The sequence below is a fragment of the Zea mays genome, chromosome 1 (assembly GCF_902167145.1).
Source record: "Zea mays cultivar B73 chromosome 1, Zm-B73-REFERENCE-NAM-5.0, whole genome shotgun sequence".
NCBI classification, from domain to species: domain Eukaryota; kingdom Viridiplantae; phylum Streptophyta; class Magnoliopsida; order Poales; family Poaceae; genus Zea; species Zea mays.
Window position 1 is genome coordinate 190,838,192 of NC_050096.1, and position 26,749 is coordinate 190,864,940.

The 26,749-nt window shown below is 42.9% G+C and overlaps 2 protein-coding genes and 1 pseudogene across 2 annotated transcripts; 1 reads left to right on the forward strand and 2 right to left on the reverse strand.

Moving 5' to 3' along the window:
* Window positions 1-18,511: 18,511 nt before the first annotated feature.
* LOC103641854 (uncharacterized) lies at window positions 18,512-19,895 on the reverse strand (annotated as a pseudogene).
* A 486-nt stretch (window positions 19,896-20,381) lies between these two features.
* LOC103641873 (G-type lectin S-receptor-like serine/threonine-protein kinase At2g19130) lies at window positions 20,382-23,013 on the reverse strand. The gene is made up of 2 exons (XM_020546601.1): window positions 22,742-23,013; window positions 20,382-21,997 (listed from the first exon to the last, which is right to left on the reverse strand). The coding sequence occupies exons 1-2, from the start codon at window positions 22,911-22,913 to the stop codon at window positions 20,574-20,576; spliced, it is 1,596 nt and encodes a 531-aa protein (XP_020402190.1). The 5' UTR covers window positions 22,914-23,013; the 3' UTR covers window positions 20,382-20,573.
* Window positions 23,014-23,226: 213 nt separating this feature from the next.
* Window positions 23,227-25,309, forward strand: LOC103641864 (uncharacterized). Its single transcript, XM_023301317.2, has 3 exons — window positions 23,227-24,398; window positions 24,533-24,579; window positions 24,653-25,309. Exons 1-3 carry the CDS (start codon window positions 24,131-24,133, stop codon window positions 24,989-24,991), a joined length of 654 nt encoding a protein of 217 aa, XP_023157085.1. The 5' UTR covers window positions 23,227-24,130; the 3' UTR covers window positions 24,992-25,309.
* Window positions 25,310-26,749: the final 1,440 nt, after the last annotated feature.

The following is a 26,749-nucleotide window of genomic DNA, read 5'->3' on the forward strand; positions in this document are numbered from 1 at the left end:
GAGTGCCCAGTATGTAAGGAGTCTAGATGGAAAGATGAAACTGGTTCGAAGCGGGTTCCACATAAGGTTTTGAGGCATTTTCCACTGTTGCCAAGGTTGAAAAGAATTTTTGCTTCAAAACAAACTTCAGAGGAAACACAATGGCACAAGAAAGTGAGGAAGCCAGTCGCCAATGTGATGAGCCATCCAGCTGATGGGGAAGCGTGGAAGGACTTTGACCGAAAGTACCCAGGTTTTGCAAATGATCCGAGGAACCTGAGGCTAGCCTTAGCTACCGATGGATTCAATCCATTTGGCAACATGAGTACGCAGTACAGTATGTGGCCAGTGCTTGTGACACCGCTTAATCTCCCACCATGGGAATGCGTGAATCCAACAAACTGCTTTATGTCTTTACTCATCCCATGTCCAAGATGTCCAGGAAAGGATTTTGATTTGTTCCTTGAGCCCCTAATTGAAGAACTGCTAAAGCTATGGAAGGGTGTCAAGACCTATGATGCATGTACTGGTAGGAAGTTCGACCTTCGTGCTGCTGTACTATGGTGTATACATGATTATCCAGCGCTGGCCACGTTATCTGGGCGAACAACAAAAGGGTATGCATGTATTTATTGCGACAAGAATCCGTTGTCTATGGCAATAAGGAACAAGTTATGCTACATTGGACATCGTCGTTACCTTAAAAGGACACATTCATGGCGGAATAGCTTGGATTTCAATGGTAAGCGTGAAAACAAAGTTGTGCCTGGCAGGTTCACTGTGGATGAGGTCCTACAAGAGCTAGAGAAGGTGAAAGATGTCAGGCCAGGGAAGCAGGCTAACATTACTGGAAATAAAAGGAAGCGTAGTAGTGACGGTCCAAAGATTTATAGCTGGAAATTTGGGTTGTGGCAATTGCCATATTGGAAAGATTTGATGCTTCCACATAATCTCGATGTGATGCACATAGAGAAAAATGTATGTGAAAATATTCTTTGCACACTACTTAGTATACCAGGCAAGTCCAAGGACACACATAATGCAAGGCTAGATTTGTATGATATGGGCATAAGACCTGAACTGCACTTGCAACAAGATGGCAACTCGGCCTGCAGGGCTCCACCTGCTCCATATGTGTTGGGGAAGGATCAGAAAGTCGAGTTTTGCAAGTTCCTCAAAGGTATCAAGTTTCCTGATGGATTTGCGGATAACCTAGCAAGATACATAAGTGAAGATGGTTCAAAGGTGGTTGGAAAACTAAAAACACATTCTTGCCACATACTCCTACAGAGAATCATAGCCGCTGGCCTTAGAGGACTGGTGAGGAAGGATGTATATGAAGCAATTGCAGAGCTGGGGACCTTCTTCAGGGAACTATGCAGTAGAAATCTACGGATAGATGTTGTGCAACGGCTAAAAGGAGATATTCCATTGATCCTATGCAAGCTTGAGAAAATCTTTCCACCTGCCTTCTTTGATGTCATGGTGCACTTGAGTGTCCAACTTCCCGATGAGGCAGTGCTTAGAGGACCTGTTCAGTATGGATGGATGTACCCAATAGAAAGGCGACTAGGCACTTTGAAAAATTTTGTAAGGAACAGGGCTAGGCCGGAAGGATTAATTGCTGAGGCATATATGGCAAGTGATACCTTAACATTTTGTTCTAGGTACATGAAGGATGTTGACACTAGATTTAACCAGGATGATGATAGTGGTACAGAGATGCCATTGCCTAATGACATGTCTGTTTTTAAGCATGGTGCTACTCTTGTTGGAGCTACTAAGACTGAGTACATTGATGATGCTATCATGAATAAGTTAGTTTGGTATGTGCTATATAATGCTGATGAAGTACAGGAATATTTGACGTAAGTTAGTTTGGTATGTGCTACATAATTTATGTTATATTTATTAAATTTGAAAATATGCTTATGAATAAAGTATGCCATGCAGTCTGTACAGGGAGGAGCTATCGCAGCAAGGTGCACATCCAAATGATGTTGATCGAATGGTTCAACAAGGATTTGCAAAGTGGTTTATGTCCCATGTAAGTCACTAAACTTTTATGTTATAGGTTTACTAAAGTTTTTGGTATGCATATGTAATTGCTCAGCTGAGTAATTTTGTTGCAACAGATTGAGAAGAAGCGTAATGAGAATCCATAATTGGTTAGCGAAGGACTGTAGGCATTGTCATGTGGCCCAGCTCGGCGAGTTAAGACTAGTACAGCTTGCAAGATTAATGGAGTGCGGTTTAGCACAGTGGATCGTGAGAAGTTTATGCAGACACAAAATAGTGGTGTAATGACTGAAGGTGAACATAATGGGGAGAACATAGATTTTTATGGTGTCCTTAAAGAGGTAATTGAGTTACAATATAACTCGAATTATCAAGTTCGTCGGTCGGTGGTTGTATTTCGATGCGATTGGTACAACCAAGTAGGAAAGACTGTGGGCATTCGAGATGACAGCCATTTCAAATCCATCAATGTGTAGTCATTTTGGTACAAGTCCGATCCTTTTATCTTGGCAGACCAAGTGAAAAAGATATTTGACTTGTAAGACACAACTCCACAATGTAAAGATTTCTGAGTTGTGCAGAAATTTGAACATAGGAATATTTATGATGTGGCTGAAAAATATGAGGGCAGTAATGATGTGCATCAGGATGATTATTGTTCTGATACAGAGCATATAGTGCAAGAAGGTGATGATAATCAGGTTCTGCACAATGTTGAAGGTGGAGAAGCCAGTCTAATTGAAGGCAATTTAGAGGAACTAATAAGAAAAAAGAAGGAAGCTGCTATTATTCTTGAAGATAGTGAGGATGAGGAGGAAGATGATACAATGTTTCAATATTTTAATGATGGTGGCGACGACAACAATGATGACATGTCCATAGAAGATGAAGATGAGGATTTCTAGTATTGATAGTTGATTTATGAACTCTTCAGTTCAGATTAATACAACATGCTGAATGTGTGTCTGAAATTCAGTTCAGTTTAGATGATATAATGTATTTTCTGTATTTTCAGAACTGAATGTGTGTCTGAAATATTGAATTTGGGGTGAACTGAATTTGTGGTGAACTGAATGTGTATTCTGTATTTTCTGTATTTTCAGAACTAACTGTTTCTTCACAGTCAGTTCATGTTCATGTTTTGACAATAAATTAAAACTTGCATTTGATCTGAGCATCTGAAAATTGAACTGACCATCTGAAAATGCACAGAACTGACCATCTGAAAATTTTCAGTTCATGTGATCTAAGCTGGGTTTATGGGAAACAATTTTTAGTTCATGTGATCTAAGCAAGTTTTAATTTATTGTCAAAATAGATGGATAGAAGATGGGTTGATGTGATCTAAGCTGGGTTTATGGGAAACAATGAACTGACCATCTGAAAATCTGAAAAATGACCATCTGAAAATCTAAAAAATGAACTGTCCATCTGATAGAAATGAAAACAGAAAACTAAACTGAAAAATGAACTGGGCAGCTAAAGTAATGAAAAATGAACTGACCATCTGAACTGACCATCTGAAAATCTGAAAAATGAACTGCATGTTCAGTTTAGATGTTTACATGTTCAGATGTTTAGATGTTCAGATTTCAGATTACATGTTCAGTTTAGATGTTCAGTTTAGATGTCTACATGCAGATGTTTAGATGTTCAGATGTTTAGATGTCTGAAAATCTGAAAAATGAACTACATGTTTACATGTTCAGATGTTTAGATGTTCAGATTTCAGATTACATGTTCAGTTTAGATGATCAGTTTAGATTAGGGGTGAAATCTGATCGGAAATTTTCCGGGTCATCCGACGCCGATTTCGAAAAATGTCCGTCCGATTTCCATATTATTCGGATCTTATTCGAAAACGGTCAAAAATCGAAATATAACATTCGGAAATTGGTTTGAAAACAATTTAGTCAAATTTCCGACCGAATCCTCGGAATACCATATTTTATCGGAAAATTACCGACTAATATCCGTTTTATTTCCGAATTAATTTTCAGCCCCTATGTGCGAATGTGCTGTGCACGTATGATGGCTTGGGCGCTTGGCTCATGGCCCATCACGGCATCACCATTGGCCTTAGTCACGTACATACGCACATGGCCCATGCCTGCTCGCTGCTCGCATTAGTACTTAGAATAATACTTGTTGGCTGGCCGCAACATCATGCAAACGAAACCCTAGAATAATACTTGTTGCCCGCCGCCCGCCGTTGGACTCCCTGCTCACCTGCGCACCGCTGGCTGCTACTCGCAGCGCCGCCGTCGCCTGTAGTTGATGGCACCCACTGGAGGAGCACCGTATAATACGACCTCTAGATCTGTCCCAACCCCTCGTCTCTTGTTGGAGCCGCCTTCACCTCGTCTTCCATTAATCGTTGGCCAAACTGCACCTTCAGGTATGTCTAAATGTCTCATTCCAGTTAGCTGTTGTTAGACTTATGATTGCAATGGACCTTGAGCTTTGCTCCATACACTTTAATAGGTAGTGTTGCGGCATCAACTGCAAGTGCAAATCCAATCGTTAGTCCTGTGGTGACTGAAAGTAGTGGCATTGCACAAGCAGCACAACCAATTCTAGTGGATTCTGAACCAGTTAATATTAATGATGATGATGATGAGCATGGTGCAAAGAGGCAAAAGAAGTGCACATCAGAAGTGTGGCAGTATTTCACCAGGGAAACAAAGACTGTGACGATAAATGGCAAGAATTACACAGAAAAGTGGGCATCTTGCAATTTTCCAAGGTGCAAGACAAAATATAGATGTGAGAGCACCAAAGGAACAACTGGATTTTGGACCCATCTTAGGACTACACATAGTGTGGTCAAAGGCCAACAACAGCTAGCAGTAGGGAAGGATCATGAGAAAGACATAAATATTGTTGAGCCTTACAAGTATGATCCAGAAGTCAGCAGTAGAAAGTTTTATTTGGCAATCATCATGCATGAGTACCCTTCCAATATAGTCGAGCATGAGTATCTCATTGACTTCCTCAAATCTTTGCGCCCTAGCTTTCCTATCAAGTCTCGCATCATTGTTAGAAAAGAGATCTTGAGCATATACTCTGAAGAAAAGAAAAAATTGTATGCTTACTTGAAGACCTTTAACTGCAGATTTAGTACAACCATGGATATGTGGACTTCTAATCAGAACAAAGGATATATGTGTGTCACCGCCCATTGGATAGATGATGATTGGCGTATTCAAAAGAGGATTATTGATTTCTTCCATGTAGAAGGGCGACACACAGGTGCAAAGTTGTATGTTACCTTTAGTGAATGTATGGTCAGATGGAATCTTGAGAAGAAGTTGTTTTCATTAACTCTAGACAACGCATCTGCAAATGAGGTAGCAGTCAAGGATATAGTTAATGACCTCAAGACAAGTGTTGGTGTATCTATAGTTTGTGATGGTGTTTTGGAACTAATGAAACATGCAACCGAGTGTGGTTTGGAAACAAATAAGGGTATCTCACTTGATGTGTCAACAAGGTGGAATTCAACTTTTCTGATGTTGAGGGATGCTTTATACTATAAGGATGCTTTTACTCAACTCAAGCTTGCTGATCGGCGTAGGTATGAACACATATCTCCAACTCCTGAGGAGTGGGACAAGGCCAAAATGTTGTTTCATGCCTTGAAAAAATTTTATGATCTGACTGAGCTTCTGTCCGGTACTTTATATCCAACTGCCAACTTGTTCTACAAAGGCTTTTGTGAGATTAGAAGTTTGCTTGGTGACTGGTCTACTAGTGAAGATATCAATATTCGTGAAATGGCTATTTCCATGAGCAAAAAATTTGAGAAATATTGGAACAAAAGCAATGTTGCTCTTGCTGTGGCAAGTTTCCTTGATCCAAGGTATGTATATGCTATAATCTGCTAGCTGAAATGTTCTCTTTTATAACCAGCTTATTGAAATTATAAATTTCTTCCTTTATTCTAAGGTACAAGAGAAAAGTAGTAGAGTTCTACACAAGAAAGTTCTATGGTGATGCACAATACCATGCTAAGCTTGAGGAATTTGTTAGTACTCTAAGACAAATGTATCAGTTTTATGTTTCATTAGCACCTACAAAGAACACACCAGAACACAACAAAACTAGGCCATCTGACTGGTGCATGGAAACCGATGATAAAGAATTTCAAGAATATTTGTGTGACACATATTCTTCAGAATTAGACTGCTCAAATGACTTAGACAAGTACATGGCTGCAAAACTTTTTAAGCATAGCGGACAGTTCGACATTTTAGCATGGTGGAAGAACCAGGGAAAGGAATATCCGACTCTTTCACAAATGGCTCGTGATGTGCTTGCAATACAAGTGTCCACAGTGGCATCAGAATCTGCCTTTAGTGCTAGTGGGCGAGTGGTTGATCCATATCGTAGTCGTCTTGATCCAGAGATGGTACAAGCATTGGTTTGCACCAAAGATTGGGTTGCTGCAGCAAGAAGAGGTGACAAGTTCTTTAGTTTTTCACTGTTTCTGATTGAGTGCTGCTAGAATTCATTACTTGATCTAATTATGTGTCTTGTCCTTTTTTCAGATTCTAAGAGTGTTGCTTCCATTATTGGTGACCTTGAGGTTATAGATGTCATGACTAATCTGGCAGCTCAGGTCTGTTTATCAAAATAAGTTCTCTAGATCTTTTTTTCTTCCTCCATGTTGCCTTTCTCCCTCTCATCTTCAAGCATAACGACTCAGCTTCATTGCACATAATTGGGTTTTGTTATATCCATATATTAAATATCCTGGACAATTCTTTGAATTGTATCCAAATCTTACCATCCTCGTCACTGACTTGGTGTTACTATTGGTTTTGAGGAGTGTTTCTATCTATTATTTATGTGACAATAAATCAAATCAATTATTTTGTGATTCATTATTTTGTAGGATGATGACATAGAGAGTGATTCAGATGTCATGGATGAAGACAAGGAGCTGTAGCTCGTAGGTGGACAATGATACAACTATCTTAGTTTATTAATATGTTTGGTCAGGTGTATGTATAACGCATTGGAAGTTTGGAACTTCCCCTATCTGGCAATTTCCATCGTTAGTGGTAGACTAGTAGAAATGAGACACAATGATGTCATGACATGTCTTCTAGTTAAGTTTCTATAAATTGTTAAGTTAGTATGCGAACATTTTTTTTGTTTTGAATCGATATCGATGTGATTTCGTTCCGACAACATCGATTTCGATATTTTCGAAATCTCCGATATCATAACCATTTCTGACATTACCGTTTCCGACTTTGATTTCGAAATTAAAATATGAATCTGAAAACAATTTAGATAATTTTCCGATCATTTCCGACCGTTTTCATCCCTAGTTTAGATGTCTACATGCAGTTTAGCATCTCTCAGATTTCAACATGAACTGGGCAGAACATAAAAATGCAGAACTCTGAACTGGGCAGTTTAGCATCTGAAAATGCAGAATATGAACTGGGCATTCTGAACTCTGAACTGGGCGCTCTCATCCTCTATCTCCCCCACTCCTCTTATTTCTCCCCCACTCCTCTTCTTTCTCCCCCACTATTTTCTCCAAACCTAATCGCCGCCGCCGGGACACGACGGCTGTCGACGACCTACCCCCTCGACCAGGTACCTCACCGCTGTCGCTGGGACACATCCACCGTCGATGACCTGCCCCCTCGACCAGGTACCTCACCGCCGCCCCCTTACCTCTCATCGCGTCGATGAGCTGCGTCGTCGCCGACTTCACTCGCCGCATCCCGCTCTATCTCATTGCCATCCGCATTTCTCTCGCCCCTTCCACCTAACACGCCCCATCCACATTGCTCTCGCCAACCCCTAAACCCTAACATCGCTGGATTTGGGTCATTGCAGACGACCTTGATGGTGAACAAAAGGAGGCACAAAAGTCAGAAAGGTCCAACCCCTAAACCCTAACCATCGCTAGATTTAGTTTAATTATTCATTCGTTGTTCTCAGAGATATTGTAAATTGATTTATGTAATCATTATGCACTGATACAGTTGTGTTTGGTTCCTTACATTGTGTTATATGCAGTCACATCCATGTTTTAGTAGAGAACTTATGTTTCTAGTACTAGTAGACAAGGTTCAAGAAAGCGCGATCAGGCGTGCGATCAGGCGCGGTTAAGCGTTGAGCAGAGGGTCAACGCATCGCTTACCTACTAAGCGGGCAATTAAGTGCTGGCCCTGCTTAATCGTGCCCATCCGGCATGTTTAAGGGAGAAGAGGAGGGAGAGGAAGAGGAGGAACACCTCCGGCGTCAATCCAGCAGGCAGCAAATCGACGGATCGATGAGAGAGAGAGAGAGAGCGGACGGACCTGCAATGGCTGCAGGCAGCAAATTGGTGAGGGAGAGGCGGAGCGGCTTCACGGTAGAGGTGAAGATCGCACGAGAGAGGAGAGGCTTCGGGAGAGGGAGCCGGAGAGTGTATGGCACGGAGGAGGATAGGCTTCAGGAGAGGGAGGCGGAGAGCACAGGGCGGCGGCGCGGGGCGTGGAAGGAGGCAGCAGAGTACTAGGTCATCACGGGAGAGGGGTTTTGCGTTGAGCCTCCTGGCAGGTGGGCCTAGTGGGCTGCAGACTCATGAAGAGAGGAGGTGGGGGTTAAGGGCTGCTGCAGGGTGGCCCAACATCATGTCTTTTTTTCTCTTTTTAACAAAAATGCTTAAGCACGATTAATCACGCTTAAGCTTTTTCACCACCATACCGCTCGCTCAGCGCTTAGTGCTTTCTTGAACCTTGCTGGTAGAAAGAGATGAGAATTTCTCCACTTTTTTTGTTCATCAGCTTGTGTAAATCTACATCGCCTAATCAATGTACTAGCTAGTACTTTGAACATTGTTTAAGCCTGCATAAAGATTTCCACAACCAAACAGGGGAAAAACTACAGTTATAGTGCAACCACAATTATGAAATTGCACAATCATAAGCAAGCTTCATTATGACTAAATCTACACATCTTATCTATTTGCTTTTAGTAAAATCCTTCCCTGCAAATAGTAGTACCTCTTAGCTATTAGTAAAAATCCTTTACATTATCTAATACGCACAGTATGCTTGTTCTTATCTATCTTGCAAGTAGTTCAACATGAGCGAACTGCTTATGAGAGAAGACGAGATAAACAAGTGGAGGAGAATATAAAGAAGATGCAAGATTTGGGTCTGAACAAATATACTTCTGTTCTAAATAATTCTGTATCACCATCTGCATCAACAAAGGGAAAAAATGCAGCAAACAAGATAAATAATAGTTCAGATTCGGATTCATATGTCTCTTTCTGTCTCCTTGACGATGATGATCAAGGAGATACTGATGATGACACTGAATCTTATGAGCAGCCAAAACCCCTGGCAATGAAGGTGCTCCTTCTATCTTCAAAGTAGTGGATGCCAAATAGTTGCATTGCATTTCAATGTTTTTAATCTGGTGTTTAATATATGCTCATGCTTTTAGATTCATCTTCTTTATTTCATACCTCTTAATTAATATATGGTCTTGCTTTTAAATGCACATGACTATTGTTTTGTGGACAGTATCCTAGAAGAGGTAGAAACACAACCCTTGCTTCAAAGAAGAAGATAGACCCCAACATGGCTCCAGGAGTTAGGTTCAGCAAGAGAGTGAGGGAAGGTCCACAACCAGAGGAGCAATCTTCAAAAAGGCTTCACTCTACAGAGACAGATGGCCACAATGTACAGGAACCAACAGATGGTAATGATGACATACCAAACAGCCCTACTACAATGGACTTGCTGATCATTTCAACAGAGCTGCAGAGGAAGCCATGGCATCTACTGCTCATGACAGTACAGGTGATGCTGAAGGCAACAACCGTACTACACCTGGACTTGCTGATCATTTCAGCAGAGCTGAAGAGGAAGACATGGCATCTGCTGCTCATGACAGTACAGGTGATGCTCAAGGCAATGTAGCTAGAGATGAAGAAACGGAAGGCAAGTTCTAGTTTTTCAGTCAAATATGGCATCTCTTTTGCTAATTTGCATGAAATAAAACAATTTCATTATTCAATAAATGCAAATTATATTTTGTAGCTCCTACACAGCGAGCACCAAGGAGACCCAGGGTAGCAACCAAGGGAAAACAACTGGACAGGATGACTAAAGTTATGCAAAGGAGACTGCCCATAGCTGTTGAGGAAGGCAAAAAAGGCCACATGAACCTATTCAAGCTGCCAAGTTTGCATCAGAGGCTGGCATCATTATTCGAGAAACCATGCCTATCCTAACTCGTTGGAAAGATTACAAGGACGACCAGAAATACTACAACAGCTTTGTGTCACAACTAAATGTAAGTGCATTACTGATTCTATGGTTCACTTGTATACTGCTTAACCTGAATTGACTAACTATGGAATTGTCATATGCATAGGGGCGCTTGTCCGTTAACACTGAGGACAAGGCAACAAAGGAAGCTTGCACCGATATGCTACGCTCTGCGGTAAAAAACCAGCGTTATCGGCTCAAGCAGAAATACTTCAATGGTGTACCTGCAAATGAGATTAGGACAACTTCTCCTGTATCTTACATGACTGATGAACAGTGGAGGGCATTAGTTGCAAAGTGGTCTGATCCAAAGAACATGGTATGTGTATCTTGTCATATATTGTTCTTTCACTATAAGTTTGCAAAGGATCTTTGCATATTGAACCTATGATCTAATCTGACATGTTCATTCTCTTGTAGGAAATAAGTGAAAAGAACAAGCAGAACCGCAGTCAAGTCAAGTTTCATCAGGCTACGGGTTCTCGCTGCTATGTGGCACACTTACATGCATATGTAAGTAACTATTACCTTGTACTACTACCTGCACTTTTGCACTCAACAACTTCTATTGCATTTGATCTGAGCAAACTTCGCTGTGATTGTTTATCCACGAAACAGAAGCAGAAGAGAAACCGAGAAGAACCCAGCTTAGATCAGACTGAAGAACTAGATGCGGTGGACGCCTTCAAGACCTGTCATACCAGCTCCAAACGTGGCCTGAGTGAACCGGCAAGAGAAGCACTTGTAAGTTCATTTGTTTGCTTTATTTAGTGTAATTTTTATGAGATCATATGAGGGAGGCTGGCTGTGGGTCGATGGAACGAAGGGGAGTGAGATCGATGAGTGAGATCGCCTGTCCCATCCCAGGGCAGTTCAGATTTTTTTACTTCGTATGATTCGTTCGTGCCAAGAGCTTAGGGAGGCTACAATTTGTGAAAATGCAATTGCATCCAGTAGTGAATCGATCTGCCATCAAATTATTACCTCCATTTGTCTACTAGATAAAGTTGTCCTTGGCTTTGGCCATCAAATTATTACCTCCATTTGTCTGCCATCAAATTTCTGAAATGAAAGTAAATATCATAGTCTATTTTTTGTAGGACCCGTGCACTAGAAATGTATAGCTTTTAGAGTCTTTGTTAAGCAAATCTGCTATAATTTGTAACTGTTTTCACATTATTTTTCATAGTCTATTTATAGAGTCTTTCAAATGTATAGCTTTTAATTTGCCATCAAATGTATAGCTTTTAAGCAAATCTGCTATAATTTGTAACTGCTATAATCTGCTATAATTTGCCATCAAATGTATAGCTTTTAGAGTCTTTGTTAAGCAAATCTGCTATAATTTGTAACTGTTTTCACATTATTTTTCATAGTCTATTTTTAGAGTCTTTCAAATGTATAACTTTCAATTTGCCATCAAATGTATAGCTTTTAAGCAAATCTGCTATAATTTGTAACTGCTATAATCTGCTATAATTTGCCATCAAATGTATAGCTTTTAGAGTCTTTCATAGTCTATTTTTCATAGTCTTTGTTAACTGTTTTCACATTATTGCCATCAAATGTATTTGCTATAATTTGTCATCTCTACATGCCTCAAATTATTGCAATAACTAACAATTGGCATCTTGCTGTTGCTCATTAGCATTAACATGTAACTGTTTCTGTCCATGATATTTCAGTCTCATATGGAGGCTTTGAGGGCTGAACCTGTTGCTGAAGGTGAGATGCCAGCAACCAGTGTGCACCTTGTGTCGAAGGTGCTGTCCCAGAGCAGCTCACACCAATTCCTGAAGAGCGTCGGCATCAAAACATCGGCAACCTCCAAGGCATCATCATCAAATCAAAGTGAGCTTCGGGAACAACTTGCAGCTGAAGCGACGGCTGCTGTTCAAGGTGAACTCGACCAGCTCAGGAAGAAATGTGAAGAAGCTGAGGAACAGCAGGCGAGGACACAAAGGGAGTTGGAGGAGTACAAGAAGATAACAGAGAAGAACAGCAAGGAGATGGAGGAGACCAATGTGCTCATCAAGAAGCTCTTGTCCTTGCATGGTAACTCTTCTTCGACATGAGGGCTGCTAGTCAGAGCTGCTGTTTTTGGCCTGTTCTTTGACGTGAGGGTACCCAAAAACTCTAGTTGCTCGTGGGTGTCAACTTTTTATTATATGTTGTTATGTTTGTGCAAACTCAACTGAAATGTGAAGTCAAGTGGTGACGCTGTGAACTGAGTTTAGTGTTGTCCACTTAGTTTGTATGCTCACTGGAATACTAGTTGTATTCATCTACGGAATAAGGAATTGTGTTCTCATTCCTCTGTTCTAGTATCTTTTGTAATTTCCAATAAAATTATTCTCTGCACATCTGTGACCAAACTGGTGGCATATAATAAAACATATGCCACGTCAGCGCTGACGTCAGCTGCCACTGTACTAGCCACGTCAGCATTGACGTCAGCGCTGACGTCAGCTGCCACGTCACTAGCCACGTCAGCGCTGACGTCATACGCATCGGGACCTTCCAAACGGCTGTTAATGACCAAACCACGGCTCTATCTATGACGATACCGTACCGTCACAGAAACTAAACGACGTTAACAACACCGTCAGGTTGCTCGGGCAGACGACGAATTATGACGGAAAAGTGCCTTCCTCTATGACCACAACTGATCGTCATAGAATGAATTCACTTCCATGACAACGCGTATTTCGCCACAGAATGTATACACATCGATGACGAAAATGGGTAGTCCGTCACAACACAACAAATGTGACGCGACCCCTATGACCAAATCGAACTCGTCACAAATTTGTCACAAATCTTTATCTGTGACGATATATACAGATGCCGTGACGCAATACGAACGTCATCGATGATAAGATCTCTACTAGTGTATCGTGTTCTTGAGCATAGCATTTTTATTTTCTAATTGAGCAATATATGATGAATGATTAATAGCTTTAATTTGCTCAATTGAAATGTCTTCATACCTTTCGACCAAATCATCATGAGAGCACTTTAGCTTCTCATGCTCTTTGGTCAAGTTCTCTAAATCTTCAATTTTTCTAATGAGGAAATCTTCTTGCTTATGAAGCATTTCTTTTTGTTCTTCTGCTCTTTTCATGAGTTTGAGCAAGCTCATCCGATTTTTCTTGCTTAGTTGAGCGAAGAATTGTTGAAGATCATCCTCATCTTCACTATCACATTCATGCTCCTTCTCATCCTCACTTTCGCTTTCACTGTCACTCCCATTAGCGACAAAGCACATATATATGAGAAGTGGATTTGAAAGACGAACCTTGTGAAGAGGTGGATTCGTTGTTTGGTCTCCATCGATCATTTTCTTCTTCTTCAATCTTGTTCTTCGCCTCATCTTCCTTCATTTTGAGGAACATCCTTTCGACGATTCTCATGGCAAGATCTATTGCCCTAGGATCAACATCTGCACCAAAAGATGAAGTTGAGACAACCTCAACTTTTCAAGCTTAGAAGTACTTTCGTTTTTTAGTCCCCCTGACATGATCTTTTCCTCACGCGGTTAAGCACTAGAACGAGGATTAGGCTCTGATACCAATTGAAAGTTGCCTAGAGGGGGTGAATAGGCAAGCTGAAACTTTTTCAACAAAAACTAGAAACGAACTGGGTAAAATCGGTTCAGCTGGTGTCAAAATCGGTTCAGCCAGTTTGCATGAGCTCAACTAAAGAATGAGATATAAACTAAATTGATCCCGAAATTCACCCAGTTAACTTTGGAAATGAGATGTTCTAGTTGATCCATAGGGTTCAAAGTAGTAGATCTGAGAAGGGCACTTCTCAAAATCCACACACTAAAAAGATATCAACAAATCTTCCACGGAATGGTGAGAGAACGAAGAACACGAACAAACACAATGAGTAAGAACACAAGAGACACAAGATTTATCCCGAGGTTCAGTCACACCACCAAGGTGCCCTACTTACTCGTTGAGGCGCCCACAAAGAACCAGGTCTCTTTCAACCCTAATCCTCCCTTTGCCGACCACAAAGGTCAAGCCCACACACTAATCTTTGCTCAAACGAGAGGGTAATACAAACTTTGTTGTGGTCTTCCACAAGATTTGGAGACTCACAAGAGACACCTAGTCGTCTAGGAGCTACAAAGCTCCAAGAGTAATGAATCCACAAAGAACTCGATGTAGTACCAAAGCTCGAATCAAAAAGAACAAGAAGGATTTGGAGATGAAGCACAAAAATCGCAGCTCTTAAATCTCACTCGAAGATTTCTCTCAAAAGATTTGAAATGGGAGAGGCAAGAGGTGTGTGAGAGAGAGTGGGAGGTGTTTCTCAGGTTAGGAATGGAGTTTGAGTCATGCTCTTGTGTGGGGGAGAGAGGTAGGAGTGAGTATATATAGGTGGGGCTCCAAAACTAGCCATTTTTGACTTTTCTACACAAAAACTGGTTGAATCGGTTTTAAAACCGGCTGAACCGGTTTCCACCAGATTGAATTCTGGTTCAGTGACCGGCTGAGGTGGTGGGTGGACCGGAGTCAAAACCGACTGAACTGGTCAAAAACCGGCTGAGCTGGTTTTTGAATACCAGCTGAACCAGCCTGAAACCAGCTGAACTAGTATTTGAATACGAGCTGAACCAGCCCGAAAACCAGCTGAACCAGTATTTTCCAGAGAGCAATTTTGGCCAAGATAGACTTAAAAAGGTTGTACTACATACTTTCACTAAGGATTAACAAGGGTAAAATAGAAGTTTTGGATCAAGGATTTTGAGATTTAGTACCAACACCAACCTTCTTTTTGGGTCCCCCTAATAGTACGACGATTCCTATACTCAAAGTTAAATAAATATAATTAAGTAAACTCCTTGAGTCATTGGTGTCTCATGTGTGATTTCTCCATGGCGTTGCTTCATAAGGATCACAAACATCTTTGTCTCACCTTTTGAAGCAAACACAAATCAAACCCTGTTACTTGTACCATTTTACCATATATGAGTTCAAATCATGGCTTCAAGTCACCTTACTGATGCATCAATATATTATAACTCTTCATAGCTGATTAGTTCATCGACTTAGTGCAAGTACTCTCTTCTTCACCTTAGCCATGGTACCTCGGTCCACAAGCCGTCGCTTGGCCTCACCTTCGCTTAGTTCCTCGAAGCCCTTTCCTTGCTATCTTCACCCTATCAAGCCATTCTTGAGTCACATCATATTGAGCATCTATTGAGAGAATCATTTCTTTGATATTGTGAACCTTGCTTGAATGTCATCTAGATATAAATGCTAAGATTAATCAAGCTCTAGTTTGATTCTCATAGAAGCATATATGGACTAATAGTAATATGGTCAAGCCAATTCATGATTCATCATATCTCATTCACTTTGGCTTGACCAATCCTCTTAATCACTTCAACCTCTATTATGATCATACTTATCATAGTGATTTCTCAAGTCTTGTCCATATATTCAAACCAATGTAGAGACCATATTATATCCATTTGCATTGTCTCACTGGTTATTTAACCTTGTGTTGAACCTTTGTTCACTGATCATTATACACTATTCAAGTATGTTCATCATACTGAATTTCCTGTTCAACACTTAGCAAACTTGTTAGACCTTTAAATGTGTTGTTATCCAAATCACCAAAATTCACAAAAAGGGATGAATGCACTTTCAAAATACCTTTTTCACTCATATGTCCCTTGCGCATATGTCAAAGCTTGGTATTTGAAGTGTTGGATGCAAAAGAAACAGCTGTTGTACTTGTAACTGTGGAACCTTTCAAATAATAGAGATTATTTATACGTTCAGCCTTTAAAACAACACGGTTGCCTTGAGAAACCTTAAAAACACCATTATCAGCAGAAAATTTGAATCTCATTGCTTCTATGGTGTCCAAAGAAATAAGATTCCTCTTTATTTTAGTAACATAGCGAACATTAGTGAGGGTCTTGAATGTGACGTCATGTATTTTAATTTGAACAGAACCAATTCCAAAAATTTCAATTGGAGATACATCACCAATAATAACATCACCATCATGAACATGAGAATAATCAGAAAACCACTCTCGATGTGAGCAAATATGAAAAGAACAAGCTGAATCAAGAACCCAAGCCATACGCTTTTCATCATTAGAAGTGATCATAAGAGTTTCTCCACCATCACTATTTTCAACAATACTAGCCTCAACGGCTGATTTATCAGCTTCCTTTTTCTTTTGTCTTTCTTCCTTATTTTTCAACTTAGGACACTAGGAGATCACATGATTACCAGCTTTGCAATAACGACAAAAAATGTTGGGTTTACCATCTCTTTACATAGACCTTGATTTTGGTTTATTAAAATTGCACGCTTGTTGAGTTCTACCTCGAACAATAAAACCTTCACCCTTAGATTCAGAACAAGAATCAACATCAAAATTTTCTTGGATAATAAATTTGACTTAACATTCTCAAATGTCGTTTAATCAATCCTAATGGATGGTTAATTTTTGCATCTAGCAAAGATTCTTTTGTTCGCTTAGGCCTAGTTTGGGTACTTTAGTATTGACCCTAATTTACATGTATTAAGGTTAATGAAGGTGTAACTTGAACTAATTTACACTTCAATCCACACCTCAATGGATTGGAGTCACCCAAACAAAGCCTTAAGGATTTGGAGTAGTTCTTTTGGTTGAGGCTTAGTAGTATTTATAGACGAGGCATCATCAGGGGCACATCTAGAGGTGTTTGTTGGTGTCATTTAACACTAATGAATTTTGTATAACCACCAAAAAATACTATAATATACCGCTTTACAGTGTAGATGATTCTATGCTCTAGTGGTGATGATATCAATGACGTTTTTGGCTGGCTTCGCCCTTGTGCTTCACGTAGATTTCGTAGGTTAGGCTTAGCTTGTCCTTCCTTCACTGCAGGAGCTTTGGGGTGGTGGTCGAAGTAGTCTTTGTGTTTGAGGTTTGTTTGTCTTTCTCACTTTGGATTGCTTCAACTAACAGTGTCCTAACTCAATTTGTCTATGCAAAACTCATATTAATCATAATAATATAATATTTTCATTAATCACCAAAACTCAATTAGAAGCCTATTTGCTTTCAATCTTTCCGTTCGGTGATCGATGACAACACAACCTCGAGCATGCGAAAAACAGTTTTAAGAATTTCAAGGTACTTATACTTATGACACTAAATTAATATGAATATTAGTGCGAGTGAAATTAAACGTAAGTTGTAACTACATAGTTAAGCAAGCTCGTTTAGACTATGGGGGATCAAAGAGTACTTTGTGTGGGTGCTCCTATAAGGACCATGGGGGCATAATATCAACTCTTTGATACCTCGCATTTTTTCGATGTTTCTAACCCTTCTTTTTTATATTTATAAAATCTGCATTCATATCTTTACACTCCTAGTACAATTGTCACTACAGAATAGAGTGGGAACGTAGGGTGTGAAACTTTGTGCATATGATATAAAATACTTTAGACACAATGAGTGAATTGAGTTGCTTATCTTGGATGCGAGAAAAATCTCCTCGTTGCTAGGCCCTCCTTTATCTCTCCTCACCGGTTGGACAAGAAAACGTAGAGAGATCAGCAGCAGATCTGAGCAGTAGATCGTCAGTAACCACCGGCCACCGCTAATGCCAAAAAGCCTTTACTGCTAGCAACACCCTGCACCACCGCTAACGCCACCGGTGCTCAGCAACTTCCAGCCTTCCGCCCATGGTGCTCAGCAACATCAAGAACAGTAGGCGAGGATAGGAGAGGGAAAGAAAAAGATGGCAGTGTGTTGGTGAGAAGGTGACGGGGAAGGTCGTCGTCGAGGCTACATGCCACCACCACGCCATCACTTCGCGCCGCCGCCTCTTCGCCTCCTGCGTCGCCAGCGTCTCGCCTCGCGTTTTGCGTGGCCAGATTCAATCCGGAGGAGATGAGACAATGGTACCAACCAGGCCACGGAAGGGAGGGGAAAGCCCAAATCGTGCCAGATTTGATTCTAGTTCGGATCAAAATGAACAACTCCAATGGGCCACATTGAATTCCAAACTAGACCAATTTATTTCATCTGAAAGGCCGAAAATAGGACGATCCGTCCGAAATGATAAGCTTGATACAACTGGCCAATTGAATATCTCCCCGAATGTTGTGTTATATTGGTCTATTCTTATAAAATGCTTTAGTCTTTGTTTGGCTACTTTAGTATTGATTTCAATCCACGTGTGTTGAGGTGTAATATGGTGTATATTATCTATCTTAACACATGTGGATCTATCTTAACACATGTGGATTGACCTCAATACAAGATTAAGCAAACTAGGCCTCCTGGCCCCCACGTTGCCTCCCGCACGGGCGACTTGGCCGGTAACCCTAGCCACCACACCTTCTCCCCATCCCTCCCCTCTCCCACTATGCTGCCACTGAGCAGGCCGCCAGGATGGCAACGGCTGGGCCCTTTGGTGGTGTGGTGGCGCGAGTTGGCGCCTCGTGAGGGCTCGTAGCTGGACGGGCCTTAGCCTGAGCAGTGGTGGATCCGCGGGATAGAGCTCGGCCGGAGACAGATCCGTGGGGTGGTGTTCGCCGCGTCAGCCGGGAAGGGGCTCGACACCGACGCGGCTGTCGAGGGCGGAGAGGAGTTCAGTGCAGGCACATGGCTGCCGGAGATGGGAGTGGATGGTTGGAGATGGCCCTCGGTGTCGATGCCTCGACGGTCCTCGTGGTTGGCCGGTTTTGGCAGACCTCGTGCAGGGCTTGGACGTCAACGCTCGGGGAGGGGCGCGGGCGGAGAGGACGCGTCCAGTGGTCTGGCGGGGTGTGTCGGCAGGGCTGCGCAACCGGCCAAAATGGCGGCGATAGGTCCTCTCGTTTGGTTGCATATGACAGCGCCGGGGTGGCGTTGGCCGGCAGCGGCAGGGCCTGGCGCAGACAGTGTGGCGCACGTGGCCAGGTGTTGCTCGGTTCTGTGTGCCCAGCCAGAGAGGATGGTGACCATCGCAGCTTTGCGGCTGCTGCGGCACCCGGCATGTCGATGCCCCTCTAAGGGCTTGTTCGGTTATTTTCAATCCATATAGATTAGAGGGGATTGATACAGATTGGAGAGGATTTTGACTTATTAGGGATTGAAACCCCCTCAATCCCCCTCAATCCATATGGATTGTGGTAAAATCGAACAAGCCCTAAAGTGTTTGTGCGAGATGTCAGGATGACAGCGAAAGCTGCATGCTTTGTCCTTAGGTCTTGGCATGACGATATGCCGGGGATTTCTTGGACGAAAGCCTCGGCGACGGTGATGCTTGTGGACGCCGCTTCTCCTGTTGAGGGCGTCACATTCCCCAACACTATCTTCTTTGGATGAAAGTTCGGTCCATCTCGGACAAGTGATGGTAGCGTACTAGACATCACTCGCTTCCTGAAGGTGTCGTTATTGAAGTTCTTCTCGGCCACGACATCGCCCTCGATTGTTGTTTTCGCTTCTCGGCGTCTGGTATGCGTGTGAAGGTGGGGCTTTGCAACGTGAAGTCGAAGGTGTTGCTTCAGGTGATGTGGCTCGACAATGATATCATGTGGCGAAACCCCCATTCTTCGTGGACTGGATTGTTTCGGAGGTCGAGAACTTGCTGGGGACCGGACGGAGAATTAAGCTCGTTGGTGAAGAATCGAAACTGTCTCACATGTGGTGTGTTTAGACTTGGTAACGAGGGCGCACCGCAATCTTCCTCCTTATGTGATGGTGTTTGGATGTAGGCGTCGTCGTGTTCCTTTAGCCATGTATAGCCTGTCTCGAGGAGTTACAACTGCTTGTTCCTTGTGTTGAGCTCGACAACGATGATACTGGATGGGTCGGAGGGTTGCCTTTGTTTAGGCTGTCGTGTAGTCTGTGTAGGTTTCAGACCCAATTTTTCTTAAAACTGAATTAATTCTATTTTTCTTAATTGGAAACAGAGCTCCTGTCATCACATTTAAAAAGAAGATACCTTATAAATAAAAGGAAACTGAATGGACTGTGATCTACATAGGCTGAAATATTGTCGGATGTCTTACTGCTATTCTCATGGCACTTATTTCTTTTGAAGTAATGTAACCGCAGTGCTAATGTAACTGTTCTCAAATTTTAATTTATGTTTTCTATATCAAAGAAAATTGTAAAATTTAAATGATACAACACTGTAGTGAATTACACTGCGGTAGATGAGCATAATGATTGCTGAGCATTGCTCTATATCGACCCAGCTTGTGCTTTCAAAAATCACAATGTAGTTCTGGATGAATGCTATTGCTATAATTTGCAGGGTTATGAGCTAATGTATTCTCCATCCACTAGTTGTTTTAAAAATACCGGTACTGGGGCCGCGCTGACATCTTGAATGTCCTGCAGGATTTGAACTATCTGTCGCATGGTTGGCCTGTGAGCCTCATTGTCCTGAATGCACCAGCATGCAACCTTGCATGCTCTCTCTAGCTCTTGAAAATTCACGGCACTTAGTCTGGGATCCAAAATTTCAGAAATGTCACCTTCACTTGTCCTTATTGCGGCCCGCACTGGAAAGTACCTTATGGCTCCGCTCTCCATCAATTCTGAATTCCTTCTGCCCGAAATGATCTCAAACAGCATCATTCCATAGCTGTACACATCTGCTTTTGGTGTTATGGGCAGACCTCCAATCCACTCTGGTGCAAGATACCCTGCTGTTCCTCTCATAGTTGTCAAGGCCCTGCTAAAATGTCTTTCCATAAGCTTCGCCAGACCAAAGTCAGCCAGTTTCGGACTGAAGTTTACATCAAGAAGTACGTTTTCAGGCTTTATATCACAATGTATGATGCACTCCTGACATTCATCATGGAGATACTGTAATCCCTTTGCAACACCTAGAATAATTAAAAATCTGGTGTTCCAATCCAATATCTTTTCATCCTTGAAGAGATGAGCATCTAAAGATCCATTCACCATAAAGTCATACACCAACATCCTTTCAGCCCCTCTCAAGCAGAACCCAATGAGGTGGACTAGATTGTTATGGTGAATTTTCCCTAAAGCCCTCACCTCGGTGTGAAATTGCTTCTCTCCTTGTTTCATGCCTTGAAGCTTCTTGACAGCTATCGGTTTGGAGTCTGGGAGCAATCCTTTGAACACTGAACCAAAGCTACCTTGCCCCACTCTATCTGAAAAGTTCTTTGTGCAGTGCCGCAAAAACGAGTAATCATAGACGACGAGAGAGTAATTATCTGAGAAAGCCTTTCTAGATGAAGTCCTTTGAAACATCTTAACTGTTATGCTAAGAGCACATAGTGCCATAAAAATACTACCCAGCACTGCAAATAGCACAATAAGCCTCAGATGGTGTGCCTTTTTTTCGCTATCTTGAACTACATGATCAGATGCTGCAAGACGTATATACATATCTGAACCATCAGTATTACCATTAGGTAGTTGTTTAAGATCCCAGAGTTCACTATTCCAGATATTGCAATCCTGCTTGTGTGCATATGCAGTGCAAGAGCAAGTACTCAAGCATATAGATCTGCACCCCTCCATGCTTTGGACTTTCAGTTTTACTGGGTTTTGTGAAAACTTGATGTTGGTGATCTTGAGAAACGCATCACTCTCCTTTATGCCACTTGATATATTTGACTCAGCACATTGGATATCTGTTTGCCTAACACATCCTTGACTCCATGCTCCAAGACGCCAACTTCTTGCGGAAGCTGGTCTGAAACCTGGCAAGCAGAAGCATTGCTCATCAGAACCTGTCCTGCACACTCCAAAAGGCCCGCATACAGAATATACGTCACATAGAGCTGCAGGAAAATACCACCCTGTTATCCATTCATCCGAATCATTGGACCATGTGAGACGTTGTAGTTGACCATTAATGCTTAGAATTACTCTTGTGATTACTGACACATCCTTCGTAGTCCACCGAAACTTAAGCTCGCGACTGTTGTTAACGAAGTCATATATGTAGTCACTCTTTAGTGGCATTCCAGGGATGGACGTGAATGCTTTGCCTGTCCAGTTCCCAGATTGCCAGTAAACTTCCGAGTGATTCCATATTGACACATATTGGCTCATCGTAACAAGATCTGCGTGAAAGGAGAAAGGACCTGGTGCAGGATCTTCTTGGTTCTTCCAAGAAACCCTGTCCTGATATTCATGCGTGATCTTGTCTATGCCAAACCACTGCCCGCTCACTACCGTGTCTGTTGGATGATCAAAGCTTTGCCAGAAAATATCAGAAGAGTTGTATTGATCTCTTATGCTACATCTACTGGACTTCCTTGTGCTATTCGATGACCATATGGGTGCTCCTAGAGAGTTGAGTACTAAATTTCCATCCATAGTTATTGCAAGTTCTGGAGATGAAGCATTTGAAACAGGTATATCCCGATTGGCCACCCAAATAACAGTCCTCTTTGAAATAGTCCTGAACCAGATACCAACATAAAAGTTCCCATTATTACCTGGGGAGAAGAATCCAAGCTCAAAATTCCCTTCTTTGGACACAATAGTTATATCGCCTGATAGAGGTTGGGTCCTGGAGATAGTATCAGTCGCACCAAATGTAATTGCGCAGAAATGGAGAAGAAATATGGGGAGAGTAATGGAAGGATGTGTCTTTTTGAGCAAAGCCATCACTCTGCACGGAAGTGTTGGACGTCTGGTGTTCAAGAATTTTATGCACTACTAGGGTGTTATCTTGGTCAAGCAGAGCGTGCTTTGATTTCTTTGTTCTTTGCTGTCAGCCTTCTTATTTGACTTGACTTCCCTTCACTTCTGAAATGGATGTCTTAATTTTTCTTTCTGAACTAATGGATGTAGTTGTTCCACATGGCACAAGCAATAGCCTCCAAATCAAGGCTGCAACCTTTTGTTTTTCTTACTTATTTGACCCAACAAGAATTCAAACAATAATGTTACAAGTTTGACAGGAAAAAGCCCCAGACCCGCTCACGTCGCCCTGCTTGGGCGGCTCGGGCAGCAAATTCTAGCCGCCGCCGCCACCTTGGCCGCGGCGCTTCCCGCACGCCCTGCAAGGACGGCGGTGGCAGGGAGATGCTCCCCCTTGCTCCGCCACTCCCCACCCCTCTCCCTCTGCGCCGACCTAGGCAGGTGGCCTGGCGCCGGCGCCCGCGCGCTCGCATGGCCGTGGCTAGCCCGCGGTGGCGGCGTCCGTGCGCGTGGCTAGCCCGTAGCGGCGGCGGCGGCGGTTGCGCCTTGTCCGTGCTCGTGGCGCGGTGGTTGGGTCGGGTGTGGCCCGTATGGAACTTGGCCTGGCGGCGGACCTGCAGCTGCCAGCGGCGAGGTAGATGTGGAAGAGCAGCAGGTGGTGGGTCGTGGGACGGCGGCCTCGGCGGTTCCCGGCGTCGTGGCTTCGGTTCACGCGGTCGACTGGATTTCGGATTTTGAGCCTCCCTTCGGCCGGTGGTGTGGGCAGGCTGGCTCCGTGGGTTGGGATGTGTGGTGAAGGTCCCCCGGTGAAAGCGATGCTCGTTTACGGGCGGTCGACGGTGACGTCTGTGGACGCCACTCCTGCACTGTTGAGGGTGCCGTCCTTGACCTCTCGTCTTCGAGTTATTTGAGATTGTAATAATCTCGTCGCGCTGCTTCGCCACTTTGTTACTCCGCAGCCGCGTATCGCCAGTATGGTATTCTCGAGCTCACATCCTTGCCAGATAGGGACAGTTATTCCCCCGCCCTCTGTTACCTTACATTAGCTAAGGTAAAAGTCAAAATTGTCCCTGCTGTTTACACGAGGCCGGTGAAAACCTAACTCCCTTGACTCCTCTCTTCTTCCACTGGGCTCTCCTTTTGCGCCGCCAGTACTCTGTGCTCGCACTCCTCCTCCTCCGATGGCTACTCCGGCAAGAGGCAAGAAACGGCTCGTCGTCGACGTCGATCTCGAGCTCGACAGTGAGGTCGAAGTGGCTTCCGCCTTCAGCCGCTTGTCTGTTTCTGTCGTTGCCAAGCGTTCTTCGAGCACTCCACCAGCAAGCAGCGCACCACCGGCAAGCAGCGCACCACCACAAGGTTGCGGCTTCGAGCACTGCACCGGCAAGCAGCGCACCACCAGCAAGGAGTGGACCAGCGGCAAGGAACTCACCTGCGCGGCCACATCAGGTACCTGTTTCTGTCGTCATGGAGCAGTGATTTTTGTAGAGTATTGTGTTTTTATCCAAACTGTCTAGCGACCATTAGTGCTAGAAGCAGAGGGGGCGAGTGGCTTTAATTGTTAACTGTGTTCTGTCGAACAGAGCTCACAGACGGCGTCAATCAGTGCTCGGCACCTCGTTCAGTGTCGGTAAGGGTTGAACTAAGTTCAATAATATGCAGTACTATGTTGAAATCCAATAGCAATTTTTGTGGTTTCGCAGATTACCCGATTTGAAACAGTTCGTAGTGACCTCGCCCAAGCCATTACAAAGATGCGTGTAGTTGGGAAGGAGTTGAAAGATTTGGCTGGAGACGAGATTATGGATTCGCCAGATACGGCCAAAGAGGTGTCAGTGAACTTCGCAATGTGGCGCGTGTATGAGCTTGCTCAGTCACTTGAGGACGAAGCACAGCGTTTAGAAGATCTCGAAGCTGGTCCGTCGCCACCATTATCTCAGTGGTTCAACAACCAATTTGCTGAAGATGAACATATGGGTGGTGGGGAATGGGCACTGGATGATGTCAATTCTGAAGAGCTTTCGGATCGTCAGATGAAGTAGAGTAATAGTGGTGTTGTTTAACGGCAGTAGATGTGTTATTTGTGTAAGGGACAGCTTGTGTCAGGTATCCGTGTAATAGTTAGCTTGTGTAAGGTAACCGAACTTGGTAGTGTAGTACTGTGAACCTGGGTTGTCCATTTTGTCGAGTGTTGAATGGCACTCGATAGCTTTTGTAACGTTGTCCATTCTGTTTTCATTAAGGTTATCTGAACCTGGGTACCTGAGTAAGGTTATCTGAACTACCAAGTTCGGACATGTGTTTCTGTGTAGTTTCTGATGTTTGAACCTGAGTAAGGCCATCTGTTTTCATTAAGGTTATCTGAACCTGAGTAATAGTGGTGTTGAATGGCACTGTGAACCTGGGTTCCTTGCAGATGGCCATCGTTTCCAGAAATTGGCACTCGGTAACTTGAGCAGATGGCCAGCTTCATTTTGGACAACACCAGCAGATGGCCATCGTTTCCGGAGATTGGCCCAGGCCAGTGTTTCCGGAGACCAGCAGATGGCCAGTTTCTTGAATGCCAGGCGCCAGCATAAGTTACCAAAATGAAGCTGTCAAACATTAAAACTCGCTTGCCAGCATAATACACTGAATGCCAGGCATAAACTGAATGCCCTGCTTCAAACACGCTGCTTCAAACAGCTACCAGAAACACACTGCTTCAAACATCAGAAACTACACAGAAACACACTGCTTCAAACACCAGAAACTACACAGAAACTACACTACCAGAAAATAGCAGATAATGCCTTTTGTATGCATCAGAGAATTTCGCAACAGCTACCAGAAACACACTGCTTCAAACACCAGAAACTACCCAGAAATACACACTGCTTCAAACACATACAGATTTCTGGTTCACTACACATTACAGCTTCAAACTGAAATCACATACAGATTTCTGGTTCACTGAAAACAGGAGATAGTTAATACACATACACACTGCTGGTTCAGAAATACACACAGCTACACATTTTTCTTTTTCGGCGTCAACTTCTTTCCTACTGCTCTTTTTTTGTGCCTTCGTGGGGTTAACTGCCCAACGTCAACAGCTTCACATCCCTCGAACTCCTGCTGCCCAACCACCACATCCTCGAACTCCTGCTGCCCAACCACCACATCCTCGAACTCCTGCCGCACAACATCACCTCCCTGTCGCAACATCAGCTGTGTTTCACTAGTACATTCAGTTCTTCCGGGGTCATCTTGTGGGTTGTCATCCTGCTGTTGAGCTGATTCGGCCATATTCTTTGGAAACCATTGTTTTGTGGTATTTTTTCGAGGTTTCCTTTTCCTGAAAAACACCAAAAAATAAAAAGCACAAAAGAATCTGCTGAAATATAATTTCCCATCATCAACTACTAGATCAAACTCAATCACTGAGTCTGGCATAACCTCCAAAACAACTTCTCTCCATCTAAATAGTAATTTGAAGCTGTCCTCCCATGTTCCATACAACTCTCTAAGGGCCTTCTCTTTACCTTTCCACACTGTATCATAAGAAATTGTGCAATTGTGCTGCTCTTGCAAGGTATTTTGCAATTCTTTAGCTCCCATATGTGGTTTCTTCGTAAGGAATGGCATTGCTAGGGAAGCAACCCATGAGCTGGTGGGTGTTGTCGTTTTTCGACGACCACTAGAAGTGCATGTGTGCTTATCCACGATAACTGTAACCTGCAAACAATATAAAATTCATTGTGAGCTTCCCAAATTTCATTTAGGATCCAAAGTAGAAACAATGTGTGATACAACATTAC

Bases quoted from the DNA above. Each gene is read 5' to 3' on its own strand.
- LOC103641873 (XM_020546601.1), bottom strand. From the start codon at position 22,913: ATGGCTTTGCTCAAAAAGACACATCCTTCCATTACTCTCCCCATATTT. The intron at 21,998-22,741 runs GTAATAATGGGA...TCTGCTTGCCAG, and splicing joins GCTTGGATTCTTCTCCCCAG to GTTTCAGACCAGCTTCCGCA.
- LOC103641864 (XM_023301317.2), top strand. From the start codon at position 24,131: ATGGCTACTCCGGCAAGAGGCAAGAAACGGCTCGTCGTCGACGTCGAT. The intron at 24,399-24,532 runs GTACCTGTTTCT...TCTGTCGAACAG, and splicing joins CACCTGCGCGGCCACATCAG to AGCTCACAGACGGCGTCAAT. The intron at 24,580-24,652 runs GTAAGGGTTGAA...GTGGTTTCGCAG, and splicing joins CGGCACCTCGTTCAGTGTCG to ATTACCCGATTTGAAACAGT.